General features: G+C 39.8%; 1 protein-coding gene across 4 annotated transcripts in view; it reads right to left on the reverse strand.

Moving 5' to 3' along the window:
• LOC113990906 (6-phosphofructo-2-kinase/fructose-2,6-bisphosphatase 4) overlaps nt 1-17,767 on the reverse strand; it is a 57,056-nt gene that overhangs the window by 8,948 nt on the left and 30,341 nt on the right. For all 4 annotated transcript variants that reach the window (XM_039379171.1, XM_039379173.1, XM_027726796.2 and 1 more), the window contains exons 3-13: nt 15,617-15,713; nt 13,242-13,308; nt 11,993-12,067; nt 11,043-11,099; nt 10,604-10,725; nt 8,755-8,962; nt 8,045-8,191; nt 7,349-7,453; nt 5,521-5,650; nt 5,094-5,156; nt 1,906-1,970 (exon numbers count right to left, since the gene is read on the reverse strand). In XM_039379171.1, the coding sequence (XP_039235105.1) occupies nt 1,906-1,970; nt 5,094-5,156; nt 5,521-5,650; nt 7,349-7,453; nt 8,045-8,191; nt 8,755-8,962; nt 10,604-10,725; nt 11,043-11,099; nt 11,993-12,067; nt 13,242-13,308; nt 15,617-15,713 (1,136 nt within the window). The remainder of the gene's footprint in view (nt 1-1,905; nt 1,971-5,093; nt 5,157-5,520; nt 5,651-7,348; nt 7,454-8,044; nt 8,192-8,754; nt 8,963-10,603; nt 10,726-11,042; nt 11,100-11,992; nt 12,068-13,241; nt 13,309-15,616; nt 15,714-17,767) is intronic.

A 17,767-nucleotide genomic window follows, 5' to 3' on the forward strand; every position in this document is an offset into this window, starting at 1 on the left:
AGCCCAAAAGGAGGGCACTGTTCTGGACTACAAGTGACTGGTGGGGGCACAGAACAGCCCACTGGGCAATTCTCAATCCAATGGTTTCATTGTTTAACAATGTTGTTATGTGATGCTGCATTTAATTAAATGCTCTGACTTCAACAGACCACTTGAAAACTTAATTTTACAGAAGTAATTAACATTTTTGTAGGTGATAAAAATAAAAGCTTTTGAAATGTTCATAGTTCCCTGAGTATCATTTAAATGCAGACAGGATCAACTTAGTCCTTCAATCAGACCTCCTGAATGAACAGTGTGTCACCATCCATAGTCAACAGGCTGGGTTTCCTTCAGGACAGAGGGAGAAGAGAATTTGAGGGGTTTTTATAAAAATGCCTCTGCTCCTTTTTTAAATTCTTTTAAAATTCGTTAACTCAATTTACTTCTGTTCCAATTAGTCTTGTGTCTTTGTGTCCACGGCCATGTACCTGTTTGCATGATCCTCTACATGCACCTGGAATAGAGGCACCCCACACCAGCATGGCCACATCACTTCCTAGACATGTTGAGAGTCACTTGGTGATTCAGGCAGAGCTTTGCCCCTTGAAATAAACCTCCTCAGTTAGAGGAATGGTATTTTCAACAACATTTAGCAAGCTGTAAATTCAGCACCAATATTTTAATCAGCCAAACTAAAGATTCTGTTCCTCTACATTATTTAACATGGATAACCTACTGCTCCAAGACATCCTGATTTATTTTCACTATGCTTCTCCAACTTCAGGCGCTGTGAAAACAGATTTCCTAAACCTGACAAACCAAACTAAGATACAAAAGTGGTAAAGCAGAAAGGGGAGTAGAGAAATATGCAGAGCCATTGTCTAACAGAAAATGTCTTGGCTACAGATGACCCAAAGTCAGTATTTTCACAACTCAGAATTCCCATGCCATTACAACAACACTTCTTCACAGAGCCCTCCAGCATGAATTCTGAACAAAACTGCACCCTCAGGTGCACAAAGGCACTTTGTGTCACATGCCCTATTGAATACACACATAAAACCTCATTCTCACTATATTCCTTTCCACCATAAACCACTGTTCTGAAAACCACCAAACATGGTCCTCTTTTCTCATGTTATCAAACTGACTTTCAGTTCACCAGTAGGCACAGCCTGTAACCTCAGCACGGAATCAGTGCCACACCTGGGGGCATTAGCATGAGGATCCGCAAGGGAACCAGAGGTTTTTAATCATGGCACGTTTCACATAACTTTCAGAACACAGCAATGGAAGAGTTCTGCACAAGCAGCAGAACCAACCTAAGCTCAGGTCAACACTGAGGAGCAGAGAAACACGTGCCTGACACAGGGAGAGCACGAAGCTGCCACGATCTGACATCTGATCTCCACTTACATTTCACAAATACGCTCAATTCCCTTGTCCTGCTGTATCCTGAGATCTAGTCTTCCTCTCCAGCTTTGGCTTAAAACACAGGTGACATCATCAATTCCTCTTTTTCACACAGGAAGGACTGCAGGGGTGAAAAAGCTGATGATCTCTCTCTCTCTCTCTCCAAAACAAGCGTGGCATTCACAACATAACTTTTTGACTACACCCTACTTCTGCTCAATGACAAAGCCTGGCAGAACTTTATGCAGCTTTCAGGTGGATACCATATCTTCAACTTCACATTCATTTTTTGAAGATAAATTATTCCAGCTCTAACTCATATAATAAAGATAAATTTGTTCAATAAAAAGGATTTACCCCCTGCCAACAGTAAACCAGTAGTAAAGGTTGATATATAAAATTAAATACGCTCTCAGTTGAGTTATCAAATCACTTATAACCACAAGGACAACAAAAATCAGCTCAGACAGTACATAACATCATGTTCTCCAGTTTGAGAGATATTCTTACCTCAGGTTTATCTCTGTGTGTGTTTACAGCTTCCACATTCAGAAATATAGATTCTACTTTACATCCTGTTGACAAAAAACACATTTTTAAATAAATCTGCTTTAAAAGTGAAGTTATAGTAAAGATGCAATCTAATTTTGAGTTGGTGAAGGTTAATCACTTTCCCCCCTTCTGATTTATACCAGGATTTCCTGAATTCTGAAGAGCTAAAGCTACCAAAATGAATCTATTCCACCTGGAGGAACACTATTCTCAATCTGATAATCCATCTCCTCACCTTAGCTTTATCATTATTTTCTTTGAAAGAAATTGTTATTTGTTTAAACATACATGAATGTTCAAGTGAGAAAGTTCTTACTTGTACCTTTTTTGTTTTTAAACATCTTAGATTTCTTAGAATTTCATTGTAATACAGAAGGTAAATGCTGTTCTCATTTTTAAACATGAAAACAATTACAAAAAGGTACAGTGTGTTGTTAGCAACCCCCATTCCCCTACACATGCAAAACAGTTTTAACTTCCAGCTAAATGGAACTTTAAAGTTGACTCCTGAAAAGGAACTTTTGCTTTACATTCAAAAATTCAAAACTCCAGTGAAGCAAGAAAAATTAAACAGTCAGAAGAAACAACAATTTCCCAGATGGTATAAACTTAGGTTATTACATAATTACTCAATACACCATGGGATCAGCATTTTAAGAAATATCTGATTGCCAAACACTTTTATCTCACATGAGCATGACCTTTATAAGCTACTCCTACTCTACACAACATTCATTAATAGTCAGTTCCTCTGACCTACCACAGAGACCATCTTCTACCTCAAACAGGTGGTCAGATTTTTCTCCTCACTTATTTCCTGAAGTCATAACACACTCCACAGAATTAGCACATGACAGAAAAAACTAATTTCTTAGAAAGACACTGCACTTAAAAAAAAATAAATTAGTAAGGCAAGTATTTACCTTCCTTTTTATTCTGAGAAAGCCCATTTGTCACAAACACTATGAGCAAACACTGCAGGAGGGCCAGCACTCAGAAATAGTCAACCATAAAACAGGTTTTAAGGAGGAAAAGCACACACCTCCCACTGGAACAGGATCTTTAGTCATCCTTCCATTCACAGATCCACTGTGACCCTTGAGACCAAGCCAAAACAAGCTCTGGCCCCTGCTGCTGGCCATTACTAAGGCCTGGTTACACAGCAGACACTTCCAGAGACCTCTCAGTCCTTACTGAGCTTAAGATCTGAAAAAAGTATCATATGGAAAGCTTTAAATATAAACTAAAGGGACATGAGTTACTCCACAACGTGCATACTCCCAGCTCATTTTTAATTACTGATGACCAAGTTCATCCCTACAGCAAGCTGCAGTTTCTCTTTCCTGTGTGCTCCCACACAGACCATCACTACACTGGATTGCTGGGCAAAGGTCTCATTTATCCTAATCCAACTGTCAGGCTCTAACAGATGTTCCCCTACTGCAGATCAGACACTCGAGGTGGGAATGATGCTGCTTCCAGTGCCAGGATGAGCAAACCCCCAGGGGGAGGCATTTCCCCAGAACAGGATTAGCTGGAAGGTATCAAACACACCAGGTCTGATCCTGCATCCTGCCTTGCTGGAGCCAAGCGATGCATCAGCTGGAAATAATGCCACAGATCAGTACTGTAGAAACGATTTACTCCTGTGTCCTCAGATGGCTGAATTCCAAAAAGAAGGTTGACTGAAATGTGCTAATCAGACATACATACCAAATGCTTTAAAAAAGGACAATGGCATTTCTTTCACTGAAGTCAAAAGGGTAAGGACAGTATTTCCCACCGTTTTGTTTCCTTCCTCATTTTGTGTGAGCACACACTGCAAACATCCAGGCCCTCTTAAAATGTATGAATGGTCACCCAACTAACCACAAAAAAACCCCAACCAATCAGACAAGCAAACAAACACACCCAACAAAAATTCACCAGAAAACCCCCACAAAACCAAAGACAATCCCAAACAAAAACTTCTCAGTGGAAACAGGCAGAGATTAGTGAGTAAAGAGAACCCAATTAAAAAAATTAAATAAATAAATAAATAAAAAAGAAGTTTTAACTGCTCTAAATCTCTATTTTCAAAACTCCAGCTTGTCATGCAAGGCTTGGAACACCAGATGTCACCACAGCACAGGCAGTTGTTACTGTAGGACAATGCAGCAATTAAACGAGAAAAATCTCTTCGGGCAGATTTCCCAGTGTGGCAGCTACTTTGTTTTGTAATGTACTGTGTTTCAACCTTTTTTTGAAACTTAACGATTAAACAAAATACAGGTCTAGACAGCTACTTTTCAAAGCTGATAATCAAAGACAGCTTTGCACTTCTGATTAATGACTGGACTAGCATTTTGGGGCATCGATTTCCTGGTGAGATGTGCCGATAGTTCTCTGTCTGTAGATGATCAAATATCAGAAGATATAACTCAGCCATCACTTAAACTAACAGCAGGTACACATCAAGCTGAAGTTGAAAGACACACAAAACCTGATCAGCAATCAGCCTAAAACCCAAAACAGAGCATGTTACAACCCACACCCCACACTGCCCAAGCTGGCAGAGGAGCCCAGTGAAAGGCCCTGAGCCAAGCGCTGGTAACAGCTGCTGACAAACGATGCCAACATCAACAAACAAGGTGATGCATGTGGTACTGTGAAGGTCCATGCAAAAGAAAATACTTCAGGAAAAGAGAACAAAGCTATTAAAGGCTAAGGGAACACCTTCTGTAAGATGATAAACCTATACAAATGTAAATTGGCCTGTCTTCTAAAAAGTAATACCCTCCAATACATCAACGAAAAATGAGATCTTGTTGTACCAGACATGTAAATGCACGGGTTTGCCAGAAGAAGTAGTGAAATAGCACATGAACTGAGCACAGAACTCTCTTCTAGCACTCACAGCCTCTGGTGGTTCCAGGTCTTCACCAACACATACGTATTTCCTGGCATAAGGCAAAGCAAATGTAATCCAAAGGATTCATCAATTCTAACCAAAGCTGTGCAGGCATACAGGAAATGTCAGACCCAACAGTTCGATTCCATTTTAAAGCAAAATAAACTTAGGTTTGATTTAAATGCTTCACAACCTTTCCTGATGACAAAGACAGCACAGTTAGACTTATATATTACATACACTTAATTCCACTTACCATAAGCCACCGGGGTTAGCTTTAAGACAGTATGCAGTGGGCACTTCAGGTAAGGGAGTTGTTCTGAGAAATCAAACCACAAATTACATATGAAACACAGGTTACAAGTAACTTCTCTATTATGTTACAGGTCAACCACTTAAATGAGTTTTTATCTGACATTGTATCTGCTTTCTTCCCTAGCATGCAAACAGAGATGCTAATCAAACAGAGCAAAAAAGCATCACTGTTTCAGGTGAGGAGCAGCTCAATAACATCAACTACCAAGATTCACGTGTGGGTCAAATATAAAAAAATTACACTTGGGTACTGGCCTAACACAGCCACCCCCTGATGACAAAGGAAACTGATAGAATTTACTGTTAGGAAGCTTAATCAGTTAATTTTCAAAAAACAGACCATCTGTAATATATCAAGGAAGACTTACCTGCGGGCTTGTCAAGAAAATATGCGAGCAAACAGCGCATGACAGCTTGGTGACATATGACAAGCACATTTTCCTGCCTTTCAAGTTCCATAATTACCGGCTCCAGTCTCTGAACAAGATCTTCATAGGACTGGGTGGGGAGGAGAAATACACAGCACATTAAAAAAGGAAAACTCTTTGAACAGTGTATGGATATACAGGGGATCTTACTTTCATATTAGTCATCTTCTATATATTAGAGCACAGACAAACACTGCAATAATAATTTTCCTTAAATTGAGCACACAGTTCGGGTCTTCCAGACTATCAAAGTGCAGACACATAAAATAAATCTCCCTCGTGGAAAAGCTTTATTAAATTAGCCACTTTGATCAAGAATTTCCACAAAATGCCTAGAATTTAATTCACATCATCTGCAAATATACAGGTTAAGTCTTGCACATCGCTTTCCATACCTCATCTTCAAAAGCACCCCTCTTCCAAGCAAAAATCTGGGAAGCCCAGCCTACAGTAAGCACTCAAAGACTTCACAAAGCCCGACTTGTTCAGGCTGCCCTTTGAAAACAAACCAAGGGCTCGTTGAAGTGGTCTGGTGACAGCAAGCACCATCCCACCAGAAGTCACAGAGCGAGGAGAATGGATGCTCTTGCATGTGCACGGGGAGTCTGCTGCAGGAACATTGCTGCTGGTAAACAGCAGGGTTTCTGCTTGTGCATGGTTAAGTCAATTTTCATGTCCACAGTAAAGACAACACTTCCAAAACACGTCATGCAATGTAAATGCAGAGAACTCGTCACATCACCCAGAAAAACAGGGACTGACCACAGCAAAAGCCTTTGCCCTGGTCCCAAGGCAGGATGGAAAGCCCCTGCTGACTGAGCCCCGGGCAAGAGGAAGCCCCTGGTCTCCAGCGAGCTGTGCAAACCCCCTCGGACTGTTACCAGGGACACAAAACTGCCTTTGACAAACACACAAACCTACCTTTGACTAACGGCTGAGCTCAGCTAATCACCCCAAGGCACTGAGGGAGTTTGAAATGTTTGTCACCGTCCCGGAGGACGGCACCGGTTTGAAAAACAAACAGTCCTTGTTCAAATGGATTAGGAGAACTCAGCAGCTTAATGACTGCCTCATTAGTAAGACCGGGGTCACACTCCCAGGAACGCTGCTCTTATCACAGTGATTGCTCCTGACTGCTGAGGAAGAAGATGACAGAGCTCTGGTTCCCCATGACACAAACAGCGAGCAGCTGGTCCAATTACTCCTCCACCCTGCTGCCCAGAATCCTGAGCCTTCAGCACCCACAGACAGACCCTGTGACCATCTGGTAATTGCTGCACTGTAATGGGGTTGCTTCAGAAAAGCTGTCAGCAAGTGATTTTCCCAAAGGCAAGGAGTGTAATAAAGTGAAAGACCAACGTGGCTTCTTGAGATTCCCCCAGCATTTCATCCAGAGCCGCCTGCAAAACAGCCATCACCCAGAGCAAGGGTGAATAGAAACTGCCCAACTTGGCAGTTTTTTTGCATATGCAACAGCTGAAGCCTTGCAATTCTTCCTGCTTTATCACTGCAGGACCAGCACAGGAACCATGCCCACAAGATCAAAGCTCTCCACTGTTTTTCTAAATTTACTGTTCTATTTTTCAAGCCCTGAATCAATTTAAATGGTCTGGGCTCAATCGTTGCAAGCTCCGATGTACTTTCCTGTGGAGAAAGTACAACAAATAACCTTTTCATTAATTTTAAAATTTATTTTTCCTAAGGCCAGCATGCATGTATTCAAGAAGACAAGGAAGCCCTTCACCTTAAAAAATTAAAAATAGCGTACCTCCCCTTTAGGGTATCTGTATCTGTATTTGTCTTGGTCTCTCAGTGCAAATTCAAGTGGGTAATTTTCCTGTATTTCTTCATATGTCATTTCTTCACACACTCCCTGTAGGTTATGAAAATAATTAAAACCCATGTATTTCCAGCAGTGCCAAAAGCAGATATCACTGTTAAATAAAACCATATATAAATAACCTTTAACAATTTCATTTTGTTACTCTGACACTTAAAATTGTCACACGTGGTAAACAGGACACTCAGTTGGACTCAGACGTGGTTAGAAGGAATCATTTAATCCCTATATAGGTGAAGTTACATACATGGGCAAAAGCAAGGTCACATTTCATCTATTAAGCCTGCTTATATATCTTAGAGGTGCAGCTGGAAAATGCCAACTAGCAAGCCACACCTACCCTAAACTTCTTTCCAACCCCCACTTACCCAAAATTTCATAACATTTTGGTTTCTGCAGGGAAATGTTTTACTGGGAAAGACACAGCAAGAAAATATTAACTATGGCAAAATTTAATAAAATGCTTAGCCTTGTTAACAGGAATTAATGACAATTTTTCCAGCCTCTAGAAGCAGCTTCAATGACTTTCCATCCCATAAAAGGCATATTATTAAAATACTAAGTACTTCCTTCATCCCTAGCAATCAAAGCAACTTATTAGATGCTTTAAAGAGAAGAACTTACTGCATCTATCTCGTTCAAAACCTTCCACTGCTCATAAGGCACTCCCAAGGCTTCAGCAGTCTGAATCGTCCTTTTCATCTGGCTCGTCCAAACTTTCAGATCTTTGATATTTTGCTCATTAATAAACTGTGCCAAGCTTTTGGCAAACTGAAAGAAAAACCATGAGACACTGGATGAGGGCTCAGAGCCAACACACTGTGTTCCCTTTGGAATACACGGGCTCTAGCCTCTGTAAACTCATTATAACTTTTCCAAAATACTGTCAAAGTTTTCGCTAAGAAATACAACACCCTCCATTATCCAAGTGCAAGAGGACAGGAAAGAAAAGTAATACAAGGAAAATACAAGTTTTCTGCGGTTCCTAACTTCATTTCCAGGAATTTTCCCTTCGGCTTTAACTTATGTATTTTCCCGATTATCCAACTAGTCAGGATTTTACAAAGACACAGTTAAAAAATAAAGCCCTCTTGCCAACTGCTTTGTGCTGCAGGATAAAGAGGAATTTCAGCCAACAGAAAGACAAACAGATAAAAGAGCACATACCAAATCACAACACACAAAGTGTCCACCCTGTTTCCACCACCCAAACACGCAACTAAAAAAAGCCCTTCTTAAACATGTTGAGAGGAAGAGCTGTAGAGGAAGAAAGCTGTAATTACACAGCACAGACCCACACAAAACCCCACCACGCTTGTCCAGCAGGTACGTACTTCTTTCCCCCTGACAGACAGCCCAGGATCTCCTCCTATTCTCCCTTTCAGATTGAGTTCACTTTCTCCATGTCGACAGAGGTAGATTGACCGAGGAGTCACATGGATATTCATGAGGTAGTAGACAATCCGGCTCTGGATGTGATCCATCACCCTGTTCACAAGATAACTCCTTCCGACATCCATAATTTTAATGTAAGAAAGATCCCTTTCATGAGCAAATAAAAGGGGAAAAAGTAGTAAGATTCCACACAGTTTCTATTAGCACGTACAACGATCTTTCCACCCTCTCTTCTCATTATAAAACAAAGGGGCAACAAGCCAAAGAAATGAAAAAAATCCTCAAACACCCATGGAATATGCATTAGTCCTAAGAAACAATGCAGTACTCCAAAGGTACAGGATGAACTCTATTCCTTTCACATAACTTTCTTTTCTGTTCCCTTTGCTTGCACTTTGTCCAAATCTAGATCCTACTCCTGGTGAAACACAGCCCTCCCACCGAAAGAAAGATTCAGTGGAGTCACTGAAGTTACCACAGTTGAATAAGATATCCAGCTATTTTACAATACCTGATATTTTTTTCCAGGTTACAAACACTTTCCCTCAGTGTCTGATTGCACCCGGGGCCAAAAGGCACAGTCACTATTTCCCCATCTCAGTTAATCCCTCCAGAAAAACCAGGGCATCAGAAGGACCAGGGACGAGTCTGAAGCAAGATTTTTTCTCAACTGCTCTATCAACAACTACTTATTAATGGTACTGTAATTTACCCCACCACTACCTTCTCTCAGCATCAGACAGCTAATAATTTCAATTTTCACTGCTTATTCTTTCTCATCTGAGCTATAATTTTAGAGTAGCCTCTAGTTTACACAAGGAAAAGAGTCTAATAAGCTGAAAATAACCGCTGTTGGTTTCTAGTGATGCATTTGAGACCTCATACCACAATGAAACACGAAAACTTATACTAAAATCAAATGGAGGTGATGAGAAACGAGCATCACCTCATCCCTGCTAGTGTTCTTTGGAGTTAATCATTACTATTCCAGCCAGGCACAACCATTAGGTCCATCACAGAAATTACACGCATGAACTGAGCCGACTGAACCAGCTTCACGCTGCTGACACCCAATTACATTAAAATGCAGCTCAGCCTTCTCTGCAGCTCTGGTCCTGGAACAACCCAGGATCACCTGGTATGACTGCAGCCCCAAATCCCACCCTGAAATCCTGGAGTGCAGCAAGAGAAACGGGGCTCCTCCTCGCATGGTTCATCCCTACCTTACCTTCAAGAGTTCAAAGTTAATGAGGAACAGAAGAATGCTTTGGCATGAGGATAAACAACCTAGCTAAGACAGTTTCTCACAGTCCTGAATCTGCAGGGTAATTTGCAAGCACAAATAAATAAATTTCGAAGTCACATTTTTAAGAGTGATGTGTTCATAATTAATCTTAACCATGCCAACCAATTAAGTTATGCTTATAAATCACTCAAGTCTCCTCTACATACTAAAGAAACAAGTACCAACCAATCACTGTAGCAAGCCTGGAATAATTCCTAAGTGCTGTTCTATCCCAGAAGAATCATACCATTCTCCAAGTGGGAAAATCAAAAAAAAATATTGTCCAAGAGTAGACTTGTTAGCCAATTTTCCTCAAACAAGGAAGTTTCCAGGCTACACTCCCTGAGTCAACTCTCTCTAATTTGCCAAAGGAAAGAGAGTTGAAGCCACTAAAAAACGTCTTGAAAGCCCTAATCCCCACTACAGGATGCTCTAACCTTTAAGAAAACATTTTAATAATACTGGATCACCAGTTGTGATCACAGTATTGTTTTATCACTTACTTGTCCAGAGTTTCATCTAATGTCTCATATGAGTTCTTGTAGCACTCTATTCTTTTCATGAAGTCTTCTGTTGCTTCATCATTACTACAATCAACATAGTCAGGACTACCCAGCTTCACTTGCTGTTTAAAACAAAACCAGGAGAGCAGTACATAAGTTTCTTTCCCTTTTTCATGGATGTCTAAAGAAATAGGAAGGGGGAGAACACAACAAGAAGCTTTGTCTGGAAGTTAATTAAAATACATGTAAAGCAAAAATAATTATTCTTCAGAGAAATTAAACTTCTGAGTTAGTAACATTCACATAGACAGGAAAATAAATGAAAACTGTTCCGTTAATGGGAGCTAATGTGGGGGTTTTCTCCTATTGGAAGCTCTTACAACGTACTTCTAAAAATACAGAGAGGTTAAAGCAAACTTTCCTCCATCACAATACTCACCACAATGTTTGCAGCAATGACCTCTGGATCAACACACACTGACTCCACAAAAAAAGTCTTCAATCCAAATGGAAGTCACATGAACAGAAGGAAGGAAGAATACATTAAAAAAGCTCTGGAGACTAACACACACAAGCAGCATATTGCCCACTTCCATGCTAAGGCCTTTTTAGCAGTGTCCTATGTTAAACTTCCCTCTATTTACTCAGGAAGTTTCTCCAGACCCTCTCATCAGAAATTCCTGGCTGACCATTCCATGAAGCATCATTCTTTATACTCTTTTCCCAAACAATGCTTATGAGTGGAAAAATTTTTCAGTGAGAAAAAAAACGTAGCATGGAAGGAGAAGAAATAAATGCAGAGGATGCGTGTTCAGCCAAACAAACAGTAACTAATGCTTCTGAAATAATACTTTAGAAGCCTCTCTCAGCTAATGGAGTAGCCTCCTTAAAGAGAGGTTTGTGTTTTGCTGTGTCAAAGGTTTATGGAGATGTAAGTTTAGAGGAAATGGATTTTTACTGGAGAACAGCTAAATGCCACACAATCCTGGACAGAAGGAAGAAAACCACAGAAAGTTTTTGGTTTGTACAGAACTAACGCAGAATTCCTTCCCTGTTTCTGCAGCAAAAATCTGAACTGCACAGAGAACCATATTTTAAATAGTTCTCGCTGACAGTACACTCAGAACTACAGGTCCAGGATGACAGAATTGAAGCCACAGCAAAAAACAACTCCAAACAGTACTAACGTGACAGATGAGGAAAATGAGGATGGGATGGCTTTTAATTCAGAAAAATTTTTGGGAATACAAAATGCATTATTAATAAACATCTAAGAAGGATGTGCCTTGTGCTAGTGCACTTCTTAAACTCAGGGTACAGATAAGGGCAAAACTATCCCTGCCTTACTTGTTCAGGCATTAGCTCAGAGCTGCTTTGCTTCTAACTCACCTTATACCCATTTTCTTCACCAAATTTATAAATAGTTTCTCTACGTTCTCGAGTTGTGTTTGTAGCATCAAAGACCTAGGAATAATTACAGGGAGAGAGAGAAAGGAATTTAAAAAGCATCACAGCCTGTTGGTGATAATAAAAATAAGGGTTCAAAGTCCCACAATGTAAAATAAAGCAATAGAAACACTTCCCCTTCCCTCTACCCCACCACATCAACATGCTCAAGAGGAAAGCAAAGACATTCCTACTTTACACATACTATTTTCTAAATATTAAAAAGAGTAATATTTTGAATGCACTACTAGCAGAACACTGGGTTTGAAAGGAGCAACCAGAATTTAAACCTACCACAGGACAGAATCTTCCTCCTGGCCTATTATCATTTAAATACTACTGCATAGGTTTTAAGTTCTACCACACAAAAAAAGATGTTGCAATGAATCTGCCATTCAAAATGCAAGGGAAAATCTTTAAAGGGCATAAAATCTGCAAGAGTTGTAAATCCTGCTCATGGATTACACAATCAGTGCAACCATTCTTCTAAGGACTTATATTTAGCTCTGAACATATCAGTGTTTTATTTAAGAATGAAGTTTGCTAAAGTATAACATTTCCCTTATGTCTCCAGCACAATTTACAGTTACAGCTAATGATTTTCCCTGATTAGTTAATGAAAACACCAGAGTTGTGTCAGTAGTCTTAAGAAAAACATTACGCAAATTAATCTGAATGAATATGCAATGACAATAATTGAACAGCTGTTGTTTTGCATCCCATTATTAAATACTCAGGTATGCATCAATTTATTATGATGTTTCTCCTGCTCTCTTCAGAGATTTCTCATGCCAGTAACACAAATGCCAAGCAATACAGAGGATACTTTTTTGTTCAGCAAGTCTCTACCTTCCACTTGGAACACAAGATCATCAAATAGAAACAGAGGTGCAAGCAAAACACCAGATGTGTTTAACGGTACATTATACAACACGGAGAGAAGGGGGACATTTTTCTTGCTGCCCTCTTCCCAGCTAACCCCTCAAATCAAAGGTAGCTGCTCATATGGCATCATCACCTTGAAATCAAGCGCTCCTTCCAGCAACAGGGCAGATCTAACACACAACTGCCAAAGAAAAAAACCTGATAAACTGAAGAGCTATTGGAATTACTCAGTCTGTGTATTATCCAGCAGACACACACTGTTAAGAACAGAAGCATCTCAAGAATGTGTCTTCAACAAGAAACTTACAGCCACGTGCCCATTTTCTTCACTGAGGTACTGCCGGACGTCATTCAGCGCTGCTAAGGCACACTGTCTTAAAAATGAGAGAGAGTAAAAGTCAAATAACAGCTCAAGTCATTTTATTAATGCTTTCGTGCCCTGCAAATGTTAGATAATTTATCCCAAAAGCACAGTCCCCCTCCAAGCATGGGAAAAACCAACCGAGGACAACCAAGCCATACCAAGGAAACACGGTCACGTCATCTGGCTCCTCTGTGTAACTGATACACCTTCACATCACCACAGAACAGACACCAGAGCTTTGGTGACCAGGATAAACTTTCACTGATCTAAAGTAACATCGCTGAATCATCCCTGCAACTGTATTCTTTTCCCAATTAGCTATTCAGATATTTGCTTCTTAATTTGGTTCTCAAAGGGGGGGGGAGGGAATAAATAAATTAAGCCAACTTAAGGCTCTTATCTTGTGGCCCTAAGTTAAGGTGAAGAGACAACTATTTTTCACCAATCTACTTCTTCTCTTTTGAGCTACTGTGTGAAAACTGCTTATGTAAAAAAACATGGGTTGAAACAGAGAGTAAAACAAAGTATTAGGGTGAAAATAACATCCTATTGCAGTCACCAACCCAGTGTAATTAGTGCTGGAGGCAGTTAAGGACACAAACACCAAAAAACCCCACCCCTACACTTGTGTTAAATCTGAACAAGAACACATTCATTTGCAACTTTCCTATGTCCCCAGAATTAGTATTATCTTCAAAGTCCATGGTGATTCCTAACACATCAATAATGCTGGAGGGCAACATTAACATTGTACACGATTTACTTGTTAGTAGAACAATGCCACATTTATTTCCAGTTAGTGCAGTCTCTTTGCAGTACCAACATAAAAGCCTGACCATTTCAACAGCCCTTCTATGCATTACTCCTCAATTTTGACTTCCAGACTGAAACTCATAACTCTTCTATTTACCACATTCTGCACGCACAGCTTTATCTTAAAAGAGAAATGAAGGCTTTCCAATCCTGACAGTATTTCCACATTAGCACATTTAACAGATGTCAGGAGCTGAGATTCAACAGTCAAATCTTCACTGAATAAATATAAACCCTTTTTACTCATTGCTAAGCAGGCAGATTAGCTCACACAGCCCTTTTCATGTTACATCCCTCACCATTTAGTCTAAGAGGTGACACGGAGGCACGTTAAAAGGTTTGGTTCTACCTGTAAGCAAAAGGTAGTGGCTTGCAAGAGAAATGCACCTCTCAAAGCAACTCCTTAGTCCCAGAAGATTACGAGGTTCTTATGCAAGTTGTTCTATTTGGCATTAGCAGCACTCAGGGCTGCTGAGGGGGAAAGGGAAGGGAGAGAGAGGACAAGGGGAGGAACAGCCACAAAAGAAAGTCCAGACATTTTTGGCTCTTGAGCTGAAGCTGAACTAAGAACAAAACAGTCCACATTTCATGTAGCCTAAATAAAAAAAAATATTTCCATTCCTCTCAGATTTCTGTTCCTTCTCATTTCGTGCTGCACACTCTTAAATGCTTTCCTGAACATATTAAAAAGTACAGTGAATGTCAAATTAAAATCAAGAGACCTTTCTCTTCATCTAACCTTTCTTCTCAAGGTCTGTCTCTACATTGAAGCACAGCCTCTTTCCAGATGAGGAGAGACTCAAATGCTTCATGTGCACACAGATGTTCACACTGGTTCTGACCTTGCTTTGCACAGCATTAGCAAAACATGGCAATTTTAGAAGCAGTGCATTGACTGACTGCATGAGGCACCTGCATGGTGGACAGAAAGACAATTACAGGGAGAAAATTATAGGGTTTGATTCCTGCTCATTTGAATAGGTAATGACAAATCTGTTCAAAGCACTCCAGGTGAAAAATTTCAGTATGCAAACAAAAAAGAAATGAAGATTTGTGGTGGCTTTTTTCTTCTTTTTATGATAAAAAAAAAAAGCTCTAAAATGGCATTTTTGGAATTAGGTAGCAGAAAGAGTCACGTCCATTAACTGATACCTTAAAAAAGGTAGGAAAAGAAGTAACTACTTGCTAAAATTGCTTTGTTTTTAGTGAAAATATCCTAGAATATCTACAGGAATAACAGTAGTCATAGCCTACCGAAAAGTGAAAAGGAATCAAGAAGCAACCAACCTTCCCTCCAAATTTTAATCAGCCTAAATAAATCACTTTTCCAGCTTCTCTAGAATTTCTTCTCCCTGTCATTTCATGCTGCAGTCTCCCTAAGGGTCTTCTTGACCCTTACATTTTGCATTACAAAAATGCAACTTAAATCCACCTCTAAGAGCAAATTACTCAGGACATCATTTTAATACAATTCGCGTTGTGTACCAAACACAACCAAGACTTACTTCCTGATTTTCAAGCCTTCTTCATTGTCAGGCAGGAAGAACTCAAAGGATTTATACTTTTTCACCAAATCTCGGCGATACTGCCCGACGTTAAACTCTGCCAAGAGGAAACCAAGTGTTAGTGGGAACTAACAACAGTCATGGAAAAAGGACAAAAGTTATGACAACTTTGAAACCAAACCACCTGCAAGGATAAAATAACTTAGCACTTATTAAGCTAGCATATCACACTACTTCCTGTGTTTCGAGGGGTTTTGAATACAAAGACAACAATAAATCATGGAAATGGCTAAAGAACATTTGGGCTGTAGGTAGTTTCAGTGGAGTGACTTGGCCATACTGAAGTGCCTCTGCCAGTTTGCCTGGACAACAAAAAGAAACTCTTTTCCTCCTTTACAGGGGTTACTCAAAGTCTACGAAGGACTACTAATAACTACTAGCATTAATAATTATTAATAATTATGATTACTAGCTTTTTCTTCTGTGTATATACACAGTTAAACAGTACTCTGGCAGCACCTCCCAAAACTTAGAGCTCTTCTTTAAGCAAGGAAGAGTTCTAAAAAGAACTAACCAATCTTGCTTTTGATAAACAAAACTTAGAATTCGAGCAGTGGAAACTTGTTTTCAGAACCCCACTCAAATACTTCTATTCCTTAAGGATTAGTACGTCCTATTTCACAACCCCTGTTCTATTTATTTAAAAAAAACCCAAACCTTACACTGTAAAAACAAGAAAACCAAAACATTTTAAAAAAATAATGTCACAATACTGGGTATGGCATTAGGGCAAGACAGTTCTGTTTTGCTACGGAGCAGACAATGCCACTGAACCCTAATTAATTTCATTCAAAGGCTCTGAAAGTAGGTCTCTGAAATGCAATTAATGTTTAAGTTGTTTCTGACCTATAGCTTTTTTTTCTGTTGAACTACAAAGCTTCTACTATTTTTTTTTTTTTTGTAACAGTAGATCACACTGAAGTATTCTGTTTGAGAAGCTGCCAAGGTACAGCTATTTGGTAGACTTGATTTCTGGAAAGAGGAAAAGAAGCAACAGACACAACTGTAGAGTTGTAATTAAAAAGAAAAGGCATAGAATAAAACAGCTCAAGAACCAGCTGCTGTATACAGATTGCTGCTGGGACTGGGGGCAGAGGATAAAGATACAAATATTGCTTATTTCCCCAAAAGTCAAGTTTTGTTTGAATTCAGCAATGTTGATGTAATTTTTCATGGTCAACTGCATGGCCTGGATTGTAGAACAACCCAGGTTATTTCTGTGATGGTTTTAACGATCTCTGGCCACATGAAAAGGTGGGTCCTGGTAAGAAAAACAGAAGATGCAAGAAGATCAGATGGCCAGCATTGTCAGGCAATAGACCTTTAAAAATCAAAAGTAATGAATTTCATTGGAAGGAACAGTTACTGCAAGAGGGTCCTGCACAGCAAAGGAAAAGTGCTATCTAGTGGGACAATCTTTTGCCCTTATTATTAGCATCCATCCCTATGGAAAAAGTTTCCTAAAGCTAATGGGTATCACAACTACCACACAGCCACAACTATTCAAAAAAGCTTCCAAGGTCTAGTATCTAAAAACCACATTGCAACACAATTCTATTCAGGCATCTAATTGACCTCATTTCCTTCAAAAAGCCCAGACAAAAGCCCTCAGTATATTTAACCATTTCACATTCTAAACAACAGCGGACTTTGGAAGGAAGAAAACACAGAACTGATGGCTGAAATGATTCAACTAACACCAACCCTGGGCTATTTACCTCCACCTTCTGCTCTTGAGCTCTCCAGCTGGCTTAATGTTACACGGAAAGATGGCATTTATCTTTTCCTCTGGTTTACATAACCTCCTAATTTGAACCATCTGTCTCAGAGAACAAGAACACTCCTTAAATTAAGCACACACTAATTTTAAGACATTAAGAGCCAAAGGGTAACAGATGTTAGGGCTACTAGATACTGATCCTGTATTGATTCAGTCCCATCAGCTGGAAGCATTAGGCAGTGTGTCATCTATTCCCTCAGTCAGGCACTGAGGGGGTTCACATTGATTTCAACTTCAGCACAACTGCATCATTGATGACACAAACAGGAAGGCTCTGTGGTTTTCCAAGAGAATCTCAAGTCACCCTTTCT

This window comes from Pipra filicauda, unplaced genomic scaffold (assembly GCF_003945595.2).
Source record: "Pipra filicauda isolate LSUMZ 115617 unplaced genomic scaffold, ASM394559v2 scaffold103_size3290846_pilon, whole genome shotgun sequence".
In the NCBI taxonomy this organism is placed as follows: domain Eukaryota; kingdom Metazoa; phylum Chordata; class Aves; order Passeriformes; family Pipridae; genus Pipra; species Pipra filicauda.